At 42.3% G+C, this 15,907-nt stretch overlaps 1 protein-coding gene and 3 non-coding genes across 4 annotated transcripts in view; all 4 read left to right on the forward strand.

The window, feature by feature from the left end:
* The window catches only part of Wdr43 (WD repeat domain 43), a 45,114-nt gene that overhangs the window by 13,027 nt on the left and 16,180 nt on the right, over positions 1-15,907 (forward strand). The window contains exons 3-11 of the mRNA XM_021217784.1: positions 334-455; positions 3,511-3,631; positions 5,189-5,325; positions 6,700-6,802; positions 9,200-9,264; positions 11,045-11,216; positions 12,653-12,739; positions 13,663-13,794; positions 15,073-15,204. Of these exons, the coding sequence (XP_021073443.1) occupies positions 334-455; positions 3,511-3,631; positions 5,189-5,325; positions 6,700-6,802; positions 9,200-9,264; positions 11,045-11,216; positions 12,653-12,739; positions 13,663-13,794; positions 15,073-15,204 (1,071 nt within the window). The remainder of the gene's footprint in view (positions 1-333; positions 456-3,510; positions 3,632-5,188; positions 5,326-6,699; positions 6,803-9,199; positions 9,265-11,044; positions 11,217-12,652; positions 12,740-13,662; positions 13,795-15,072; positions 15,205-15,907) is intronic.
* LOC115062569 lies at positions 4,626-4,710 on the forward strand. The gene has a single exon (XR_003842506.1). It is a non-coding gene; the product is annotated as a small nucleolar RNA SNORD53/SNORD92 (small nucleolar RNA).
* LOC115062567 lies at positions 13,296-13,373 on the forward strand. Its single transcript, XR_003842504.1, has one exon. It is a non-coding gene; the product is annotated as a small nucleolar RNA SNORD53/SNORD92 (small nucleolar RNA).
* LOC115062568 lies at positions 13,973-14,048 on the forward strand. Its single transcript, XR_003842505.1, has one exon. It is a non-coding gene; the product is annotated as a small nucleolar RNA SNORD53/SNORD92 (small nucleolar RNA).

Raw genomic sequence — 15,907 nt, forward strand, 5'->3', positions numbered from 1 at the left:
TCTGAGTTCAAGGCCAGCCTGGTCTACAAAGTGAGTTCCAGGACAGCCAGGGCTATACAGAGAAACCCTGTCTCGAAAAACCAAAATAAATAAATAAATAAATAAATAAATAAAGTTAAGGATGTAGAAGTAGGTTTTTTCCTACAGAGAAACATGGAAAATTAACATTTTAAGATCTTGCTGGTTTACCTCATTTTTGGTGTTGGGATACTAAAATGGGTAAGATGTAGTTAAGGCCTTAGTTTAAGCTAAGATTTTGAGGTAAATGTTTCGTAATTCCAGGATTCATACTATTACATAAGACTTTTTTTGTTTTGTTTTTTTAATCTGTAGAGTGGTGGGCATGAAAACAGAGTCAATTGCATACAGTGGCATCAAGACAATGACTGCATATATAGTTGTTCAGATGATAAGTATATTGTGGAGTGGAGTACACAGACATGCAGAGTAAAGTGGTGAGTACTAATGCCTGGGCGGGAGGTGACCCAGTAGGGAATATATACATCCATAAGGTTATGTAGATGGTTCTCCAGGACCTTTGAGTCACATTGGACATTCAGGCTTTTACTCCATCCAAGTGCAGTCGAGGAGGTTAGGAGAGTTGGATAGCAGGAAAGCAGCTAAATGATACACAGTGAAAACAAGAAGCCTCAGAGGTGGCATGAGGTTGTTTGTCAGATCAGCAAGGTAAAGTTGGAATGGCCGGGTGAACCTAGGATGGGTAAGTTTAGATAGGGAAAGGTGGATAAGCCCTCTAAGAATGGGCAAAGGGACATAGAGATATGGCCAGAGCAAAGGCCAAGTAAAAGGTTAACTTGGTAGTGAATAAATTAATTTTAGAGGCAGGTGCCCTAGAGAATAACAGACAGTAGAGGATAAAAGTATCCTTTAGTTAGAGGAATTAAGGTCTGAAGAGGGAAATTGTTTGGGGAACTTTTATACAACTATAGGGAAAGACAAGAAAGACCCAGAGTGTATGGTGGCAGGGAGGGTCTACATCTAAGGAAGGTGTGTGGACCAGTGTCCGCTCTGCCATTACTGCCAGGCATCCTTAGATGCTGGTGACTGGCCAGAAGAGACCCAGGGAGGGTCTTGACAGTGGGTTGGGGTGGGGCTTGATCGTTCACATAGAAACTGTTTAGCATGTTAGACATACCATTGTTAGTCATAATACCATGAGCCTGGTGTGTCCCTGCTGCACAGTTAAGAAATAAATAGGTTAGATAAATGCCTGACCTCTTTTCTACTAAACTGCTATCATACAGTCATTGAATTTATACCTGCAGCGGTCTCCTTCCCTTCCCCGTGGGTCTGGGGGTGAACTTAGGCATGGCAGCTTGCGCTTTTTCCCATTAAGCTGTGGTGGTCCTGACCTTACTTACTGGCTGCTGTCACCCAGGTGTGCACCACGGTGGCTTGGTGGGAACAGCCTGTCTTTCAGATATTCTGATTTTCCCCGACTTTCCATTTTATGTGTTCTTCTGTTACATTTCTTGCTGTACTTCTATGAGGGTGGCATGTTTTGAATTGTTGGATGTAGTCCTTATTTTCATGTTGAAAGCATTCTTCAAATTGTTGAAGATTCTTGGCTTTCTGTTGGTATTTGAAAAGAAATTGTTTAAAAGCAGAATTGAAATCCTAGGGTGTGCGTGTGTGTGTGTGTGTGTGTGTGTGTGTGTGTGTGTGTGTGTGTGTCCCTTTATCTGTAGAGCAGTCTAAAGGCCTTTAAGGTATCAGTTTCTATGGATTATTACTCTGTGACCTGTCATACTCCTCCAAAGGGTGTGTTCTACTCTAGTGCTTTGCTTTTAAAGAAAAAAAATTCTTTGTTTATTTTGTGTGTTTGGGTTTTTTGCCTGTATGTATGTATGTATGTATGTATGTAGTCTGTCTGTTCATCACAAGCAGGAAGTACTTTGGAGGCTGGAAGAGAGGGCATCGGATTCCTGGGACTGGAGTTGTAGATGGTTATGAACTACCAAGTCAGTTCTAGGAATTGAACCTGGGTCCTGGGGAGTCACCAGTGCTCTTGACTGCTGACACTCTCTTCAGCTTTGCTCCCTCTTCTTTTTTAGAAGACAGATTTTTACTCACTATTGCTCTGGCTGTTGAGGGATTTACTGTGTAGATCAGGCTGGCCTCTTGAGTGCTTTTTACATGTGCCAACAGATCTATAGTACACTAGGCTGAGCCTTGGCCATCGGTAATGATGAAAAGTTCTCAGAATAAGAGTTACAGTTTTCTTTGGTTGTGGTTGGCAGCAGGGGTTGCAAGGGACATTGGTATCATCCTCTACATATAGGGCAGACTTAGGAGTTTTTCTGGTTTCAGGGCAGTGTGAGGAATTCATTGTGTGGGTGTGGGTGTGGCCAGGGCCTCTTCATCAGGTGCTCTCCGCCTTTTTTGTTGTGTTGTTTTTGAACTTTTGTTGTGTTGTTTTCTGGAACTTGTCAGTTTGGCTAGACTGATCAGTAAACTCCAAGGGTCCTCTTGCCTTTCTTAGGGTTGTTCTGTTTAATGAATTGATTTATATTGTGGTTATTTTTAATAAGGGTACTGGGGCTTGAGGAGTATGCCTTCTAAGTATGTATCATCATGCTGAATACATAATGAGTAATCACTGTAAAAGAGCCTTACAGTCGTGGAAATTAATAAGAAATTGGGAACATTTAAAAGCCAGTAAGGATGAGAGGACTTTTGTACTTTGGTACTCTGTCACTGGTAGGTAGTGTTTTCTGCTTTTCAGTAGTATTTGTCTCATAAGTGCCTGTTTATACCCTTTGTTTTCATTTTGAGTTCTTACTGATACAAAGGAGCTATTAATTATTTAAGTATTGTTTCTTCCTTATAATGTATAATTTTGTGAAGAGCCAGGTTCCCCATTGCTTATTCCAGCATTACTATATACAGAAAATTAGACATGCCAGGACTTCATAATTTAGATGTAGGATAGAAATAACCTTTGGGAACTTCAGAGAAGCCTTGTGTTGTCAAGGGAATTAAAGACCAGCCTGTGCCGGATGGTGGTGGCGCATGCCTTTAATCCCAGCACTTGGGGGGGAGGCAGGCAGATTTCTGAGTTCGAGGCCAGCCTGGTCTACAAAGTGAATTCCAGGACAGCCAGGACTGCACAGAGAAACCCTGTCTCAAAAAAACAAAAAAAGAAAGAAAGAAAGAAAGAAAGAAAGAAAGAAAGAAAAGACTAGCCTGCAAGAGGCAACAGGACTCCAGGGTCCTGATCACCAGAAGAGTAGTCTCCTGGGCATGACAGTCTACCTCACGGTCACACGGCACGCACCTCTCTCTCAGCATTTGTCCACCAACCTCCTAATACCTCAGGGGATTTCATCTTGTGTTTGCCAGAGAGAGGTCTAACCTTGTTAGGGAGGCTTTGCCCTAGTGGCGTGGGTTACTAACTTAATGTCTGACTTACTCTTTTGTTATTTTCTACTCTTGATAAAGTTTCCTTCCTTCCTTCATTGTCGTGTTTTGGTTCTTTCCACAATTCAGCAAATGGAAAGGAGACAACAGCAGCGTTAGTTCCCTGTGTATCAGCCCAGATGGAAAGATGTTACTTTCAGCTGGTCGAACAATCAAACTATGGGTTTTGGAGACCAAAGAAGTCTACAGAGTGAGTTGATCACATTGTTTTTAAAATTATAGTTCTATAGAGCAACTATTTAGAAGTTGGAGTCAAAAGAGTATGGATCCTAGCTCAATTATTAGAAAGCTTGCCTCACATGTATAAGGCTTTGGGTTCAGTCCTAGCACCACAGCCCAACAACAGCAACAACAACAACAACAACACACACACACACACACAGTACGGATACTTGCCCAAGCATGGTAATGTGGTTGCATGCGTCTGCATTTCCAGTGGGAGATGGAGTGATTAGGTTAAGGGTCTAGCTGCTGAGATAACAAATAAGATTCAGTCTCAACAAACTAACAAAAAGCCTAGGTTCCTTATTTGTAGATATATTAAATTAGGGCTCAGTTTGGCTCAGTTGGTAGAATTCTTGCCTATCAAGCATGAAGCCATGGGTTTAATCCCTAGCACCCAGTAACCATATATCCTAATGCATGGCTGTACATATTTGCACAATGAAAGCAAAGTGAGGAGGATCAGACGTCTCAGGCCGTCTGTGGCAAGGCCCACCGGGGCTACAAGAGATCTTTCCAGAAAAAATAATAATAAAGTTACCAGCTGCTGAGTAATTTGTTTAAAGAATAAAATTAGGACTGAGATTGAGAGCACTTGCTGTCCTTCCAGGGGACTTAGGTTCAGTTCAGCACCATGTTGTGGTACTAAGGGATCTTACACCCTCTTGTGGCCTCTTTGTGCACCCAATACACAACCATACACATTGGCAAAACCCCCATGCACCCAACATGATTTTCAAAATAAATAATAGAATTAATAACATTTTCAAATCTGAATTTTTTTTTACATTAACTAATTCAGTCGAGTTCTTTTTCAAATGAGTAAAACAAGTGGAATTTGAATTTAAAAACCTTCAATATGCAGTAATTATAGTTGTGTATTTTAGTGTATAACCAGCATTTTGTAGAGATTTGCTATAAGGAGTTTTAAATAAGTTGTGCTCAGGGGTGTTGAAGCTGTGGTGCTGTGATGATGCCTTAAAATTGTGGTTTCGACTCACTGAGAGTAATGTGAGGACCTACAGTTCCTTGGCTGTGTCTGAGCACCAGAGCACCCCTTTAGAAATGGTAGAATCAAGTCCCAAATGGTGGTTCATGCCTCTAATCCCATGCTTAAGAGGCTGAGGCAAACCTGGGCTGCATAGTTCTAGGACAGCATAGCAACATAGCTTACCCAGCAAGATCCTGTCGTGTGTTGTTTGTTTGTTTGTTTGTTTGTTTGTTTGTTTTAAAGGCAGGGGTTGGGAGGAGAGAAGCAGAACAAAGATGAAAGGAGACTAAAACTAGGAAAGGTTGATTCCGGAGTGAGAGAAGCTGGTGGTGGGTAGGGCGATAGGAGAGGCATCTAAATTATGTTTTAATGTTCAGGTGTGTCTCTTTTGAGAAAGGAAAGACATACAGTACAATTAGATTTTTGTTTGGGATGGAATTTCATGGTTGCTGTGCTCTAGGTGCTGCTGTTGTGTGTGATGTATCAGGAATTATTTTTGCACTGTTTATAGTCTGTCTTCTAAACTTCCTCTAGCACTTCACAGGACATGCGACACCTGTTTCATCGCTTAGGTTCACGACCATCAGACCTAATGAGAGCCAGCCTTTTGATGGGATTACAGGCCTTTATTTCTTATCTGGAGCAGTACATGACCGATTACTTAATGTCTGGTATGTAGCTGTTTTGGGTTGGGGATTCAGCTTTGCTCTTGAAGACTCTGTCACAGCTTATGGTGTCAGTATAGATAAGTTAGTTGGTTTATTGTATTGATTGTTGGACTTACATTGATGTAGAATTAAGTTTGTGTTAGAATGAACCTTATTAAGAATTTGAGTGCTTTTTATGTAATTTCAACTTGTTTTTTGAAATAATTTATAATTTTCACAAGAACGTATTTTTAAGCAAAGTGTTTATACATTTACTGCATATAAGTTAACTTAATGTTCTTCTAGACTAAATATAAGATTTAGTAGGAAATAAATTCTCAATAGAACTAAATTTAAAGCATATTTTTTAATACTTTAAAAAAAATTTTATGTGCATTTGTATTTTCCGTGCATGCATGTCTGTGAGGGTGTCAGATCCCTTGGGACTGGAGTTATAGACTGTTGTAAGCTGCCTAGTGTCCTTACGTGTGGTGTTTTTGTATACCACTATGAGTTTAGGGTGCTGGGAATTGAACGCAGTCCTCTGGAAGAGCAGCCAGTGCTGAGACATCTCTCCAGCCCTGGTTTTTCTTTTCTTTTACATGAATGGGTGTTTGGCTTGCGTACCTAGTGTCCTTGGGGTCTAAAGAGGGTGTCAGATCTCCTTGCACTGTACCTTTAGACAGTTCTGAGCCACTACAAATCCAGGTTCTTTGGAAGAGAAGCAAATGCTATTAACATTGAGCTATTACTCCAACCCCAGAAGCATACTTTTAAGTCACATGTTAACTTCTTTTTTATCATTTAATTTGTACTGAGCTCTATTGATGTAGAGCTTAAAGTGTACACGTGTACAGATTGAGCCTGGGGGGATAGTGTAGATTATAAGTGCTTGCAGTGCAAACATCCGGCCTGAGGTTGGTCTTCAGATACCACTTTAGAGACTTGTGGTGGCTGCCACACAGTGGTGGTGCAAGCCTAATCCTAGCACTTTGGAGGGACAGACAGGTATGGTCTATAGAGCAGGTTCCAGAACAGCCAAGGGCTAAGTAGAGAAACCCTGTCTAAAAACAAAAACAAAACCCCATAAACAAATAAATACATACATATAAGTGAAGTCAAACTTAAAAAAAGGTTAGGCATAACACAATTGTGCTTGTGTGAATGTGACCACACACACATTTAGATGAGCCAAAAAAAAACTTTATGTCTGGAATGATGGTGGTTCAGCAGTTAGGAATACCTGCTGCTTTTACAGAGCTACCAGGTTTGTAGCTCCAGTTGCAGGGAAACTGCTTTCCTTTTTCTTCTGGCTTGTGTGCTGTGGGCCCCAGGCCACTACTGCCTAGTGGTTCGCCAGATCCGTCCTCTTACCTAATGGCTGCTTTGGTTATCTAGGCAGGTCCGGTCAGAGAACAAAGAGAAGAGTGCAGTGATGTCTTTCACAGTCACGGACGAGCCTGTCTATATTGACTTGACTTTGTCAGAAAACAAAGAAGAGGTAAGTGGTCTGCTGTGAGGATTCATTTTAGAAGTTAGGGAAGAGTGCACAGATTGTTAGCTATGTAGGATTTCCGGAACCCATGTCGGAGCTGTGCAGGTGTGCTTGCTGCTAGTAAGCCTAGCAATTGGGAAGTGAAGATTCATCAAGGAGTCATGTCCTAATAAGTGAATCGGAGAGCAATTGAGGAAGATACCTAACAGCTTTGGCCCCACATCCCTTTAAGTTACTGAAGTTTTTTTTTTTTTTTTTTTTTTTAGATTTATTTATTTTTTATATGTAAGCATACTGTAGCTGTCCTCAAACGCCCTAGAAGAGGGAGTCAGATCTTGTTAAGGATGGTTGTGAGCCACCATGTGGTTGCTGGGATTTGAACTCTGCACCTTTGGAAGAGCAGTCAGGTGCTCTTACCCACTGAGCCATCTCACCAGCCCCCGTTACTGAAGTTTTTAAAAGATGGTATTTTGTGTGTGTGTGTGTGTCTGTGTGTCTGTGTGTCTGTGTGTCTGTGCAGATACACGTGCCCATGTACACATGGAAACCACATGAGGACATTGGGTATCTTGCTCTGCCATTCTTTAATCTTTTGAAGTGGAGTTTGTTCTCACTAAGCTTGGAGCTAGGGTGGTGGTGAGCAAGTCACTGGGATCCTCCTGTCTCCTCCCTTCCCCTTCCCAGGGCTGGGGTCACCAGTATGCGTGTGATCCTGTCTGGTTTTTTATGTAGATTCTGGGTATTTGATCTTGGGCCTTCATGCTCTTATCCTCTGAGTCATTGCTCCAGCCCTGAGGCAGTCTTGCTGTATAGCCCCTGCTTAGCCTGATTCTGTTCATGCTAGCAAACTAATAACTGAGCTATGCCTAGCCCACACCTAATGCCCTTATTGAATGCTGGCTTAATAATCCAAATGTGGATGTTAGGGAGTAACAACAAAATGTAAGCTGGGTAATTAAGAGTTAGTTGGCTAGACTGCCAGTGAGCCACAGGGGTCTTCTTTGTCTCAACCCTTGATAGTGCTGGGATTAAAACGCACATGTCACCATGACTATATATGTGGGTGCTAGAATTGAACTCAGGTCCTTATGCCTTTTTTTTTTTTTTTTTTTTTAAATGGATGTTAGGACTGAATTCAGGCACTTAGCTGATTGAACCTACTCTTAGCTCCCTCACAGGCTCTTTAAAAGCATTTCAAAGGTTTTTTTTATTTTTATTTTTATTTTTTTTTATTTTATGCATATGAGTACACCTCCATTGCTCTCTTCACCAGAAGAGGGCATCAGACCCCATTACAGATGGTTGTGAGCCACCATGTGGTTGCTGGGATTTGAACTCAGGACCTTCGGAAGAGCAGTCAGTGCTATTAACCGCTGAACCATCTCTCCAGCCCAGCCTCATATTTTCCTTGCCTGTATTTCAGTGTTTCCTAGTGGGGTGGGCATACTTTGAATTCTTGAATTCTTTGAACTTTTTGCACTAGACATAACAATGCAAATGGCAAGATGTTGGCAGTAGTAAATATTAAAGCTTTTGTCAGGAAGCTTCAGAACTTCAGTCTTCGACACAGGAAGCTGATAGCAAGAGTGATGGCCAGGAGCCCCAGACCAGGGGGCCATAGGAGCCAGTACCCCCTCCTCCTCCTCCCCCTCCTCCTCCATAGACGTGAAGCTGTGTTCCATCAGTCCTGGCTGCTGGGACTGGGACATCCAGGGTCGTTCATTCTGTAGTTACCATGGAGGCTGCTTTGTGCCTGTGCCATCTTCTTGGCCTAAACATTATTTTTCAGTCTTGACAACAACAGTTAATTTGTGAGAGAGATTTCATTGTGTGAGTCAAGTATAGTGTGATGGTGTGCCCTTTTAATCCAGCACACCGGAGGCATAGGCCTGCTCTACTATAGTTCTAGGATGGCCTGGGCTACCCACCCAAGTTTGTTTGCTTGTATGCATCTGCGATCAGAGGACAGTTCTATAGTCAGTTCTCTCCATTTTTATATAGATTTTGGTTGGCTAAACTAAAGTTGCTATCCTTGTATAACAAATGTCTTTTTTTTTTTTTTTTTTTGGTTTTTCGAGACANGGTTTCTCTGTATAGCCCTGGCTGTCCTGGAACTCACTTGGTAGACCAGACTGGCCTCGAACTCAGAAATCCGCCTGCCTCTGCCTCCCGAGTGCTGGGATTAAAGGCCTGCGCCACCAGGCCCCGTTTACAAATGTCTTTCTTTACCTGTTGGCTGAGTCATCTAGCTGGCCCCGGATAATGGTTAAGTGTGTTGTGCTGTTTTTATCATTCTAGTTACTAAGGAGTTAGGGCAGGAGTTCAGTTATCATGAGCTAAACTAAAGACCGGTTTTATATATATATAGCTGACTAGAATTAATCAGCCACGTTTCTCTTTTAGCCTGTCAAGTTAGCTGTTGTTTGCAGAGATGGTCAAGTTCATCTTTTTGAACACATATTAAATGGGTAAGTAAGAGGTTTTAAATTAGAGTTGCTTGTTTCTGTGTTCCTTTGTGTTATAATCCAACTTCCTGCTTTGCATTGTATTCCTGCTTGTTCTGTTAGATTATTGTGAAAACGTTCTTGGTTGCATATCCACATGACTGTGTGAAGAACTCAAGTGTTGGGAGTGATGGGCTGTGTCATTTCTTTGTGGTTAGGAGAGTGGCTTTTCATGGGGTATATATAGTGAATGTTGGTAATCATAATAAAAGTTTGGGAGGGATTTGCTTGTGGGTTGGTGTGAGTTGTGACTTGTTTTATCACCTGTGGTGGTTTATTTGCCTGTGTTTATGTACATGTCACTCAGTGAAGCGGCCCTGTCCTGTTTTACTGATACCGAGGAGTAGGCAAAGCTAGGGAAGAAGTGTGCGCTGCGATAGAACATTCTGGAGGGCAAGAGGTGTGGTCTTGCCTAGGATGCACAGTGCCGGGGCTCGGTCCTTAGCATACCAAGAAGGGTTAAAAATAAAAGCTCAGGAAGTTTGCATCTCCTTCCATTTAGCTCTCTTAAAGAATAGCATTTCCACGTGTAGTACTTGAGGACTTAACACAGTAGTGTGTGCAGTATATGCTTTCCAGTTTGTTGTAATTAGGACTGACTGCTGAGGATTTTCACATTTCTCTTTGTCACAGATAGACCATTAAAGTTTGTTTTGTAATAATTTTACATATATGGGAGTTTGCATCCATGCATATATATGTATCACTAGCATGCTTGATGTACATTGGGGCCAGAAGAAGGTCTTGGATCCCCTGGAACTGTTGAGTTGACATGTAGGTACTGGGGATCAAACCTGAGTCCTAAAGAAGTAGCCAGTGCTCTTAACCGCTAAGCTACCTCTCCATCCCCCTTTGAAGAGTTTTAAGCAGAGGATTCATGGCCTGAGGTTCAAGAGAGTTACTCTGTCCAAACTGTTGGAAATAGTTTAAAGAGAGGTAAAGGACAAACAGATGCACAGTCCAGGGCGTAGAGACACTTGTGGACTTAGGTGGTATAATTAGGTGATAGACAGTGTTAGCTCACCAGGAAGAAGTGGCGTAGCAAGGTTAGTGCATTGGGAGAAAGTATGTGGTTGGGGTGCACTGAGGAGCCTGAGCCAGGAATTCGGAGACCAGAGTTTCCCAAGGATCTGCAGCTTGGGTGCTGGCTATGAAACCTTATCAGTAGGAGAGCTGGGAGTGAGCCACAAATGGCTGTGGGATGGAGAAGTAGCTGGTGTGGCAGATAATTCAAAGGTTTTGGGAAGGAGAGATTGCTATCTTAGAGTGTTAGTGGAGAGCAAAAGTTCCTGATAGAGTGTGGGTGAGAAGACAGCTACTGCTCAGGCTGCACAGGTGAGCAGAACAGGGCAGGGCCCAGAGAAGCTTGGAGGGGTGTGATTGATTCTTAGCTAGGTAGCAAAGTGGTGAGGCTTTGAGGGTAGAGCAACTGCAAAAGGGCGCACGTGTGCATGCATGTGCCTGTCTCTGTGTGTGTGTGTGTGTGTGTGTGTGTGTGTGTGTGTGTGTGTGTGTGTGTGGCGCCTGATCTTTGGTGCACTGAGAGCTTACTCAGGTGTGTGGAGCCTTCTGGTGTCTGACAGTATGTGATGGGGGCATAAGAGTTGAGGACTGGTGTTGGTAGGACATATAGAGTTTGGAAAGAGACATGCGTCTTTCTGTCCCCCTTTCTCCGGTACTGTGGAGATGAGGCAGGGTCTTGTGTTGCCCCTGTTCTCTGATCTTACTTTCCCTTTACTCCTAGACATTGCAAAAAGCCCTTGAAGTCAAACTGCACAATCCAGATAGCAACACCTGGAAAGGGCAAGAAAGTGACACCAAAACCCATCCCCATTCTAGCGGCTAGCTTTTGCTTAGACAAAATGTCCTTATTGCTGGTGTATGGCAATTGGTTTCAGCCTACCATTGAGCGAGTGGTAAGTGGATGCTACTTTGGATACAAAAATTCAGATTTTCAAAGGAGTTATTTTTGTTCCTCATTGGAATACTTCAGAGAAAAACGTGCTCCTCTAGTTAAGAAACTTTCAGCGATTGGTTTAATTTTTCAGAATTCTTTTATTTTCCTTCACCCAACAGATACTGAATGTTACTTTTTCCTCTTGGTATTTTGTCTAAGAAATCTGATGTTTCCTGTATAACTAACTTTAAAATAGTCCTAGTTTCCTGTTTCTACTGCAAACTGGTTTTGACTGGGGGTCAGCATGCGAATGACTCTGGTTAAATTCTTCCCTGTTCCATAAAATGCATTGCTTACCAGTAGCCCTTGGCGGCACCCACTGTATTCTCTACCTAGAAATGTAATGAAAATGCCCTGACATTTTTTTTTTTAAACAACAGAATATTCTGTAAAGACTTGCAGGTTCTTAGTCTTGTCCAATAAGTGCTTAAGTTTGATTTTATGATGCTTTGCTTGGTAAGTAAGGCTCGTGGTCAGCCAAATAAGCTCTCGAGTTTATTACAGAACATTGTTTTTTTTTTTCTTTTTTCTTTTTTTCCTTATAATGCTAGGAATCAAACTGAGAGCCTCATTCATGCTAGACAACCTCTGTACCACTGACACGGGCTCTTGTTAGATGTGGATGTGGAAGGGGCTCTACTGCTCCTGCCTCTTGGGTGCTGGGATTTCAGGTGTTTGTCAATCCAAGAAATACTTTGAAAAGTTGATTGTATACAAACAGCTTAATTAAACAAGGAGAAAAAAATGCTGCTGGGAACTCATCTGCTAGCTATATGGGGAATCCCTTCCAAATAGCCTTTGTTAAAAGTCTGTTTGGGTTTACAGATAGTAACTTTCCAGGCATATGGTGTCAAAGCAGCTTTAAAAGAGATCCTGGCCAGCTCCCAAACAAATGAGACAGACTCTGAGATTTATTTAATCAAGCTTTACAGCGGGGATCGGAAGTCTAGCGCTATTCTCTCTTTGGCCAAGCCACTGGTGGGTCAGCTTTTATTGACCATGGGGGGGGGGTGGCGATCAGCATTTGAATAATGTAAGAATAATACTTACGTAGTGTATAATAACATTATGCCCACATAGAACTTTTCTGGGACTTAAGTAGTTTGAATGTGGCTCCTGTTGAGAGAGGGACATGCTGATCCCTCTCAGAACAGCCTGTTAGTCAGCAGTGCTGTCCTCAACTTGCTTAGGGTAGGACTCAGTTGTTTTATCTGTGGGTTTTTATTTATAAGAATGTTGGACCAGGGCCTTCAGCCTGTGCCTCTGCTCAGCAGCCTGCGTCTCAGTGGCAACTGGCTGACTGGTCACATACTCTATGAAAATATCATTCTTGATGGTTGCTTTGTTTGACAAATCTTTTTTTCCTTCCATCTCCCTTTGAAAAACCATGTCCAGGCTTTGAACTCCAAAGATACTCATGTATGTTTGGAGAGAGATGTGTCAAATTGCTGGGCTCCGACAGTGGAAACTGCTATAACCAAGGTGAGCAGCATGTCATAGGGTTAGGTTTAAAATGATGGGTTTGGTTAAGTTGAGTGGAATGTAGTGAGTGCTGTGAGTGCTGCCGTGTTAGGTTGGTTTGATTTATTTTTTTTCTCCTGTCTTCTGAGATAGTTTTGTTATTTGGTCTAGATTAAAACCCGTGCTTCTTCAACCTCGGTGGTGGGCATACAGGTGTGTGCACTACCATACCTGGATCTCTCTTTATTCTCTGCTGTTCTCCTGCTGCTTCTGTCTTACACGTGTGGACTGCGTGTAGACATAGCATTGTAAAGCTCCCTGCTGTGCTACTGGAGTGGTGCATGATGATCTGGGCAGGGAACTCTAGGATTGAGTGGGAATAGCAGATCAGTATTGCTTATCCCAACTTTGTCAAAGCACAGCTTTGATTAGCAAAATGTTTCAGGGAAAAATCAAACCACAGTGGCACTATAGTTCCTTGCCACTCGGACTATCATGGGGCATTCTGCTTTGAGTGTGACTTGCTGTGGACATGTAGATACCTTGTTTGGTATGAAACAGGAAGGAAAGCCAACTCACGCTGTGATGATATCCACATGGTTTCGCGTCTGGCTGAGTTTCAGAGATGACAACTTTCTCTTGGCTGTCTGAGCATGGTTGGCAAGGATTTAATTCTGGAGGTTTGAGATGTGTAACTTGAACATTTTTAAAAATCACACAGTATTTGGTAGGCTTTATTTTTCTTGGTTTGTACTCTGAGATATTGTAAACTTTAAAACCATGAGCTTTTAACCAGTATTTTAAGTTTGCCAATTCAGTTAACAGTTTGTCTTGAATCTGTCGTGGTGAGTACATTTTATTGCACTGTCTGATGGAAAAGCCTTTGGAGGGCTGCTTGCTAAGTTACATCTTTCCCATATATACCCTGGTATTGTGTGTGACAGGTAAAAACACCAGTAATGAATTCTGAAGCAAAAGTTTTGGTGCCTGGGGTTCCTGGACATCATGCACCCGTCAAGCTGCCGCCTGCCCAGCCCAAGGAGGCTGAGAACAAGAGGAAATTGGGCAGTAATGAGGTAATGACCACTCACTGGGGTCTGAGGGTTGAGAAGTTGTAGGGAGTACCGTGGGCAGAGCTTAGAGCTGGGTTTGAGAAGCTTGCAGAACTTACTGCTTTTTCTCGTCTGTTAACTAAAGGCAGACTTTGTCATTGCCTCATAGCTGGGCAGATAATTGAACAGATGAAGTCAGGGTTTGCTGTGATGACTGTCATTGGGTTTCGCATATTGCTGAGCTCCCATGATGCCTCTTCTCTTGGCTGTCTGAGCAACCCTGGCTGGTCTGGTACAGTGATGGTCATGCTCACTGATTAGGCATGTCCATCACTTTGCATTTTGGCATTTTAAAAATTGATAACTTTTTTGGTGTGTGTGTGTGTTATAGTGTGTTATACTGTTATGTGTGAAGGTTGAGGACAACCTGGCACAATTGTTCTCCTCTTCCACCTCATGGGTTCCAGGGATTAAAGTCAGGCTGGTGGGCTTGGTGGCAGACCTCTTCACCTGCCTGAGCCACCTTGCCAGCCTAGCCTTATATTCTTGACAAACCTGAGTCGATGGATAGCTGTGAGGGAGGGGCCGTGTTAGGGAAGGCTTAGTCTGGTAGCTCTCTGCTTGTACCTTAGTAAGATGCCGGGTCCTTTCGTGTTTTTCTTTTTTAAGATTTATTTAATTTTTATTTAAATGAGTACACTGTCTTCAGACACCAGGAGAGGGCATTGGATCCCATTACAGATGGTTGTGAGCCACCATATGGTTGCTGGGAATTGAACTCAGGACCTCTGGAAGAGCAGTCAGTGCTCTTAACTGCTGAGCCATCTCTCTAGCCCCAGACCTTTCATTTTTTAGTCTTCCCAGAGGACTTGTGATTTATATGTTCAGGGTATGTGCCTTTCTTACAAAAACCAAACCAATTTTAATTGTATTTGTATAGGTGTTTTGCCTACATGTATATCTGTGTGTGCTCTGCATGCAGTGCCTATAGAGACCAGAGGAGGACATCAGACTCTTTGGAACTAGTTCTAATGATAGTTGCCATGTGGGTGTTGGGACTCAAACTGGGTTTCTCAGGGGGAGCAGTTTAACTTCTGAGCCATTTCTTCAGTTCCCAATGTGGCTCTTAGATAGTTGGTTTTTGTTAGACTGTGGGAATTATTTTCGCTTTTCTTGCACAGTACTATTGTGGTGTTGAGAATGTCATTCTGTGCCTGAGGTGTGAATCTGAGCTTGTTTGCAAACCACCCTCCACTGCCCCTCTCCTTGCCTGCCTAACTTAGTGATGTTTCCATTCTGCAGGCTACCATTGAGGAGTGCCTTGGTGCCATGGACCTAGATAGAAAAGGAAGGAAGGACGACCTTCTTCAGACAAACAGCTTTTCAGTCCTCCTTACGCAGGGCTTAGAAAGCAATGATTTTGAAATATTAAACGTAAGTATTGTGACAGATTTTCAATGAATTGAGAAAGTAGAAATTGTTGAACCTGTGCTTGTAGAATGAAGAGTCACATTATATAGCAGCATGTCACTTAATTTTTGGTCAATTTAGTTAGAGGTTAGTTATTCTTGGTGGTAATATACAGTTAGTCACCAACCTACCATGGGGGTATGCTAATTCTCTTAAACCTGGAATGCATTTTCTCATAGAAATGCTATTTTGAATTGTTGGGTTCGAAAGCCTGTATAAAGTGCAGCTGAACTATAACATTCAGCATTCTAGATCACAATTTATATTTCTTTCTGTAGGAAAATGCGTTCCTGAGTTTTTACTCTGGATTCCAGAAACTTATTTCCCCTGGCCGTGAGGGGGCAGTGAGGTGGAGCCTTGGCAATGGGTAGGAGTCTGGGGGGAGATTGAAGAGGGTTGGTGTTAATGTTGTTGTTTAGCTGTAGAAACTTAAGGACGCATTAACCTTTGTCTGTGTAAGTTGGTGACTGCTTGTGGGAAGCTACTCATTTTACCTCTTAAATTCAGTTTACACAGAAAAAATTGAAATGCAATAAATAGTCTTTAAGTACTGCCTGATAAGATTAATGTGATTTTCATTTAAGTCCTGTCTTCATGACTTAGCAGTATTAGTTCAGTCAGTATAGATGACATTAAATTTGTGACCTGTAAATGCTGTCTCTTATTT

Source organism: Mus pahari, chromosome 18 (genome assembly GCF_900095145.1).
Source record: "Mus pahari chromosome 18, PAHARI_EIJ_v1.1, whole genome shotgun sequence".
NCBI lineage: Eukaryota > Metazoa > Chordata > Mammalia > Rodentia > Muridae > Mus > Mus pahari.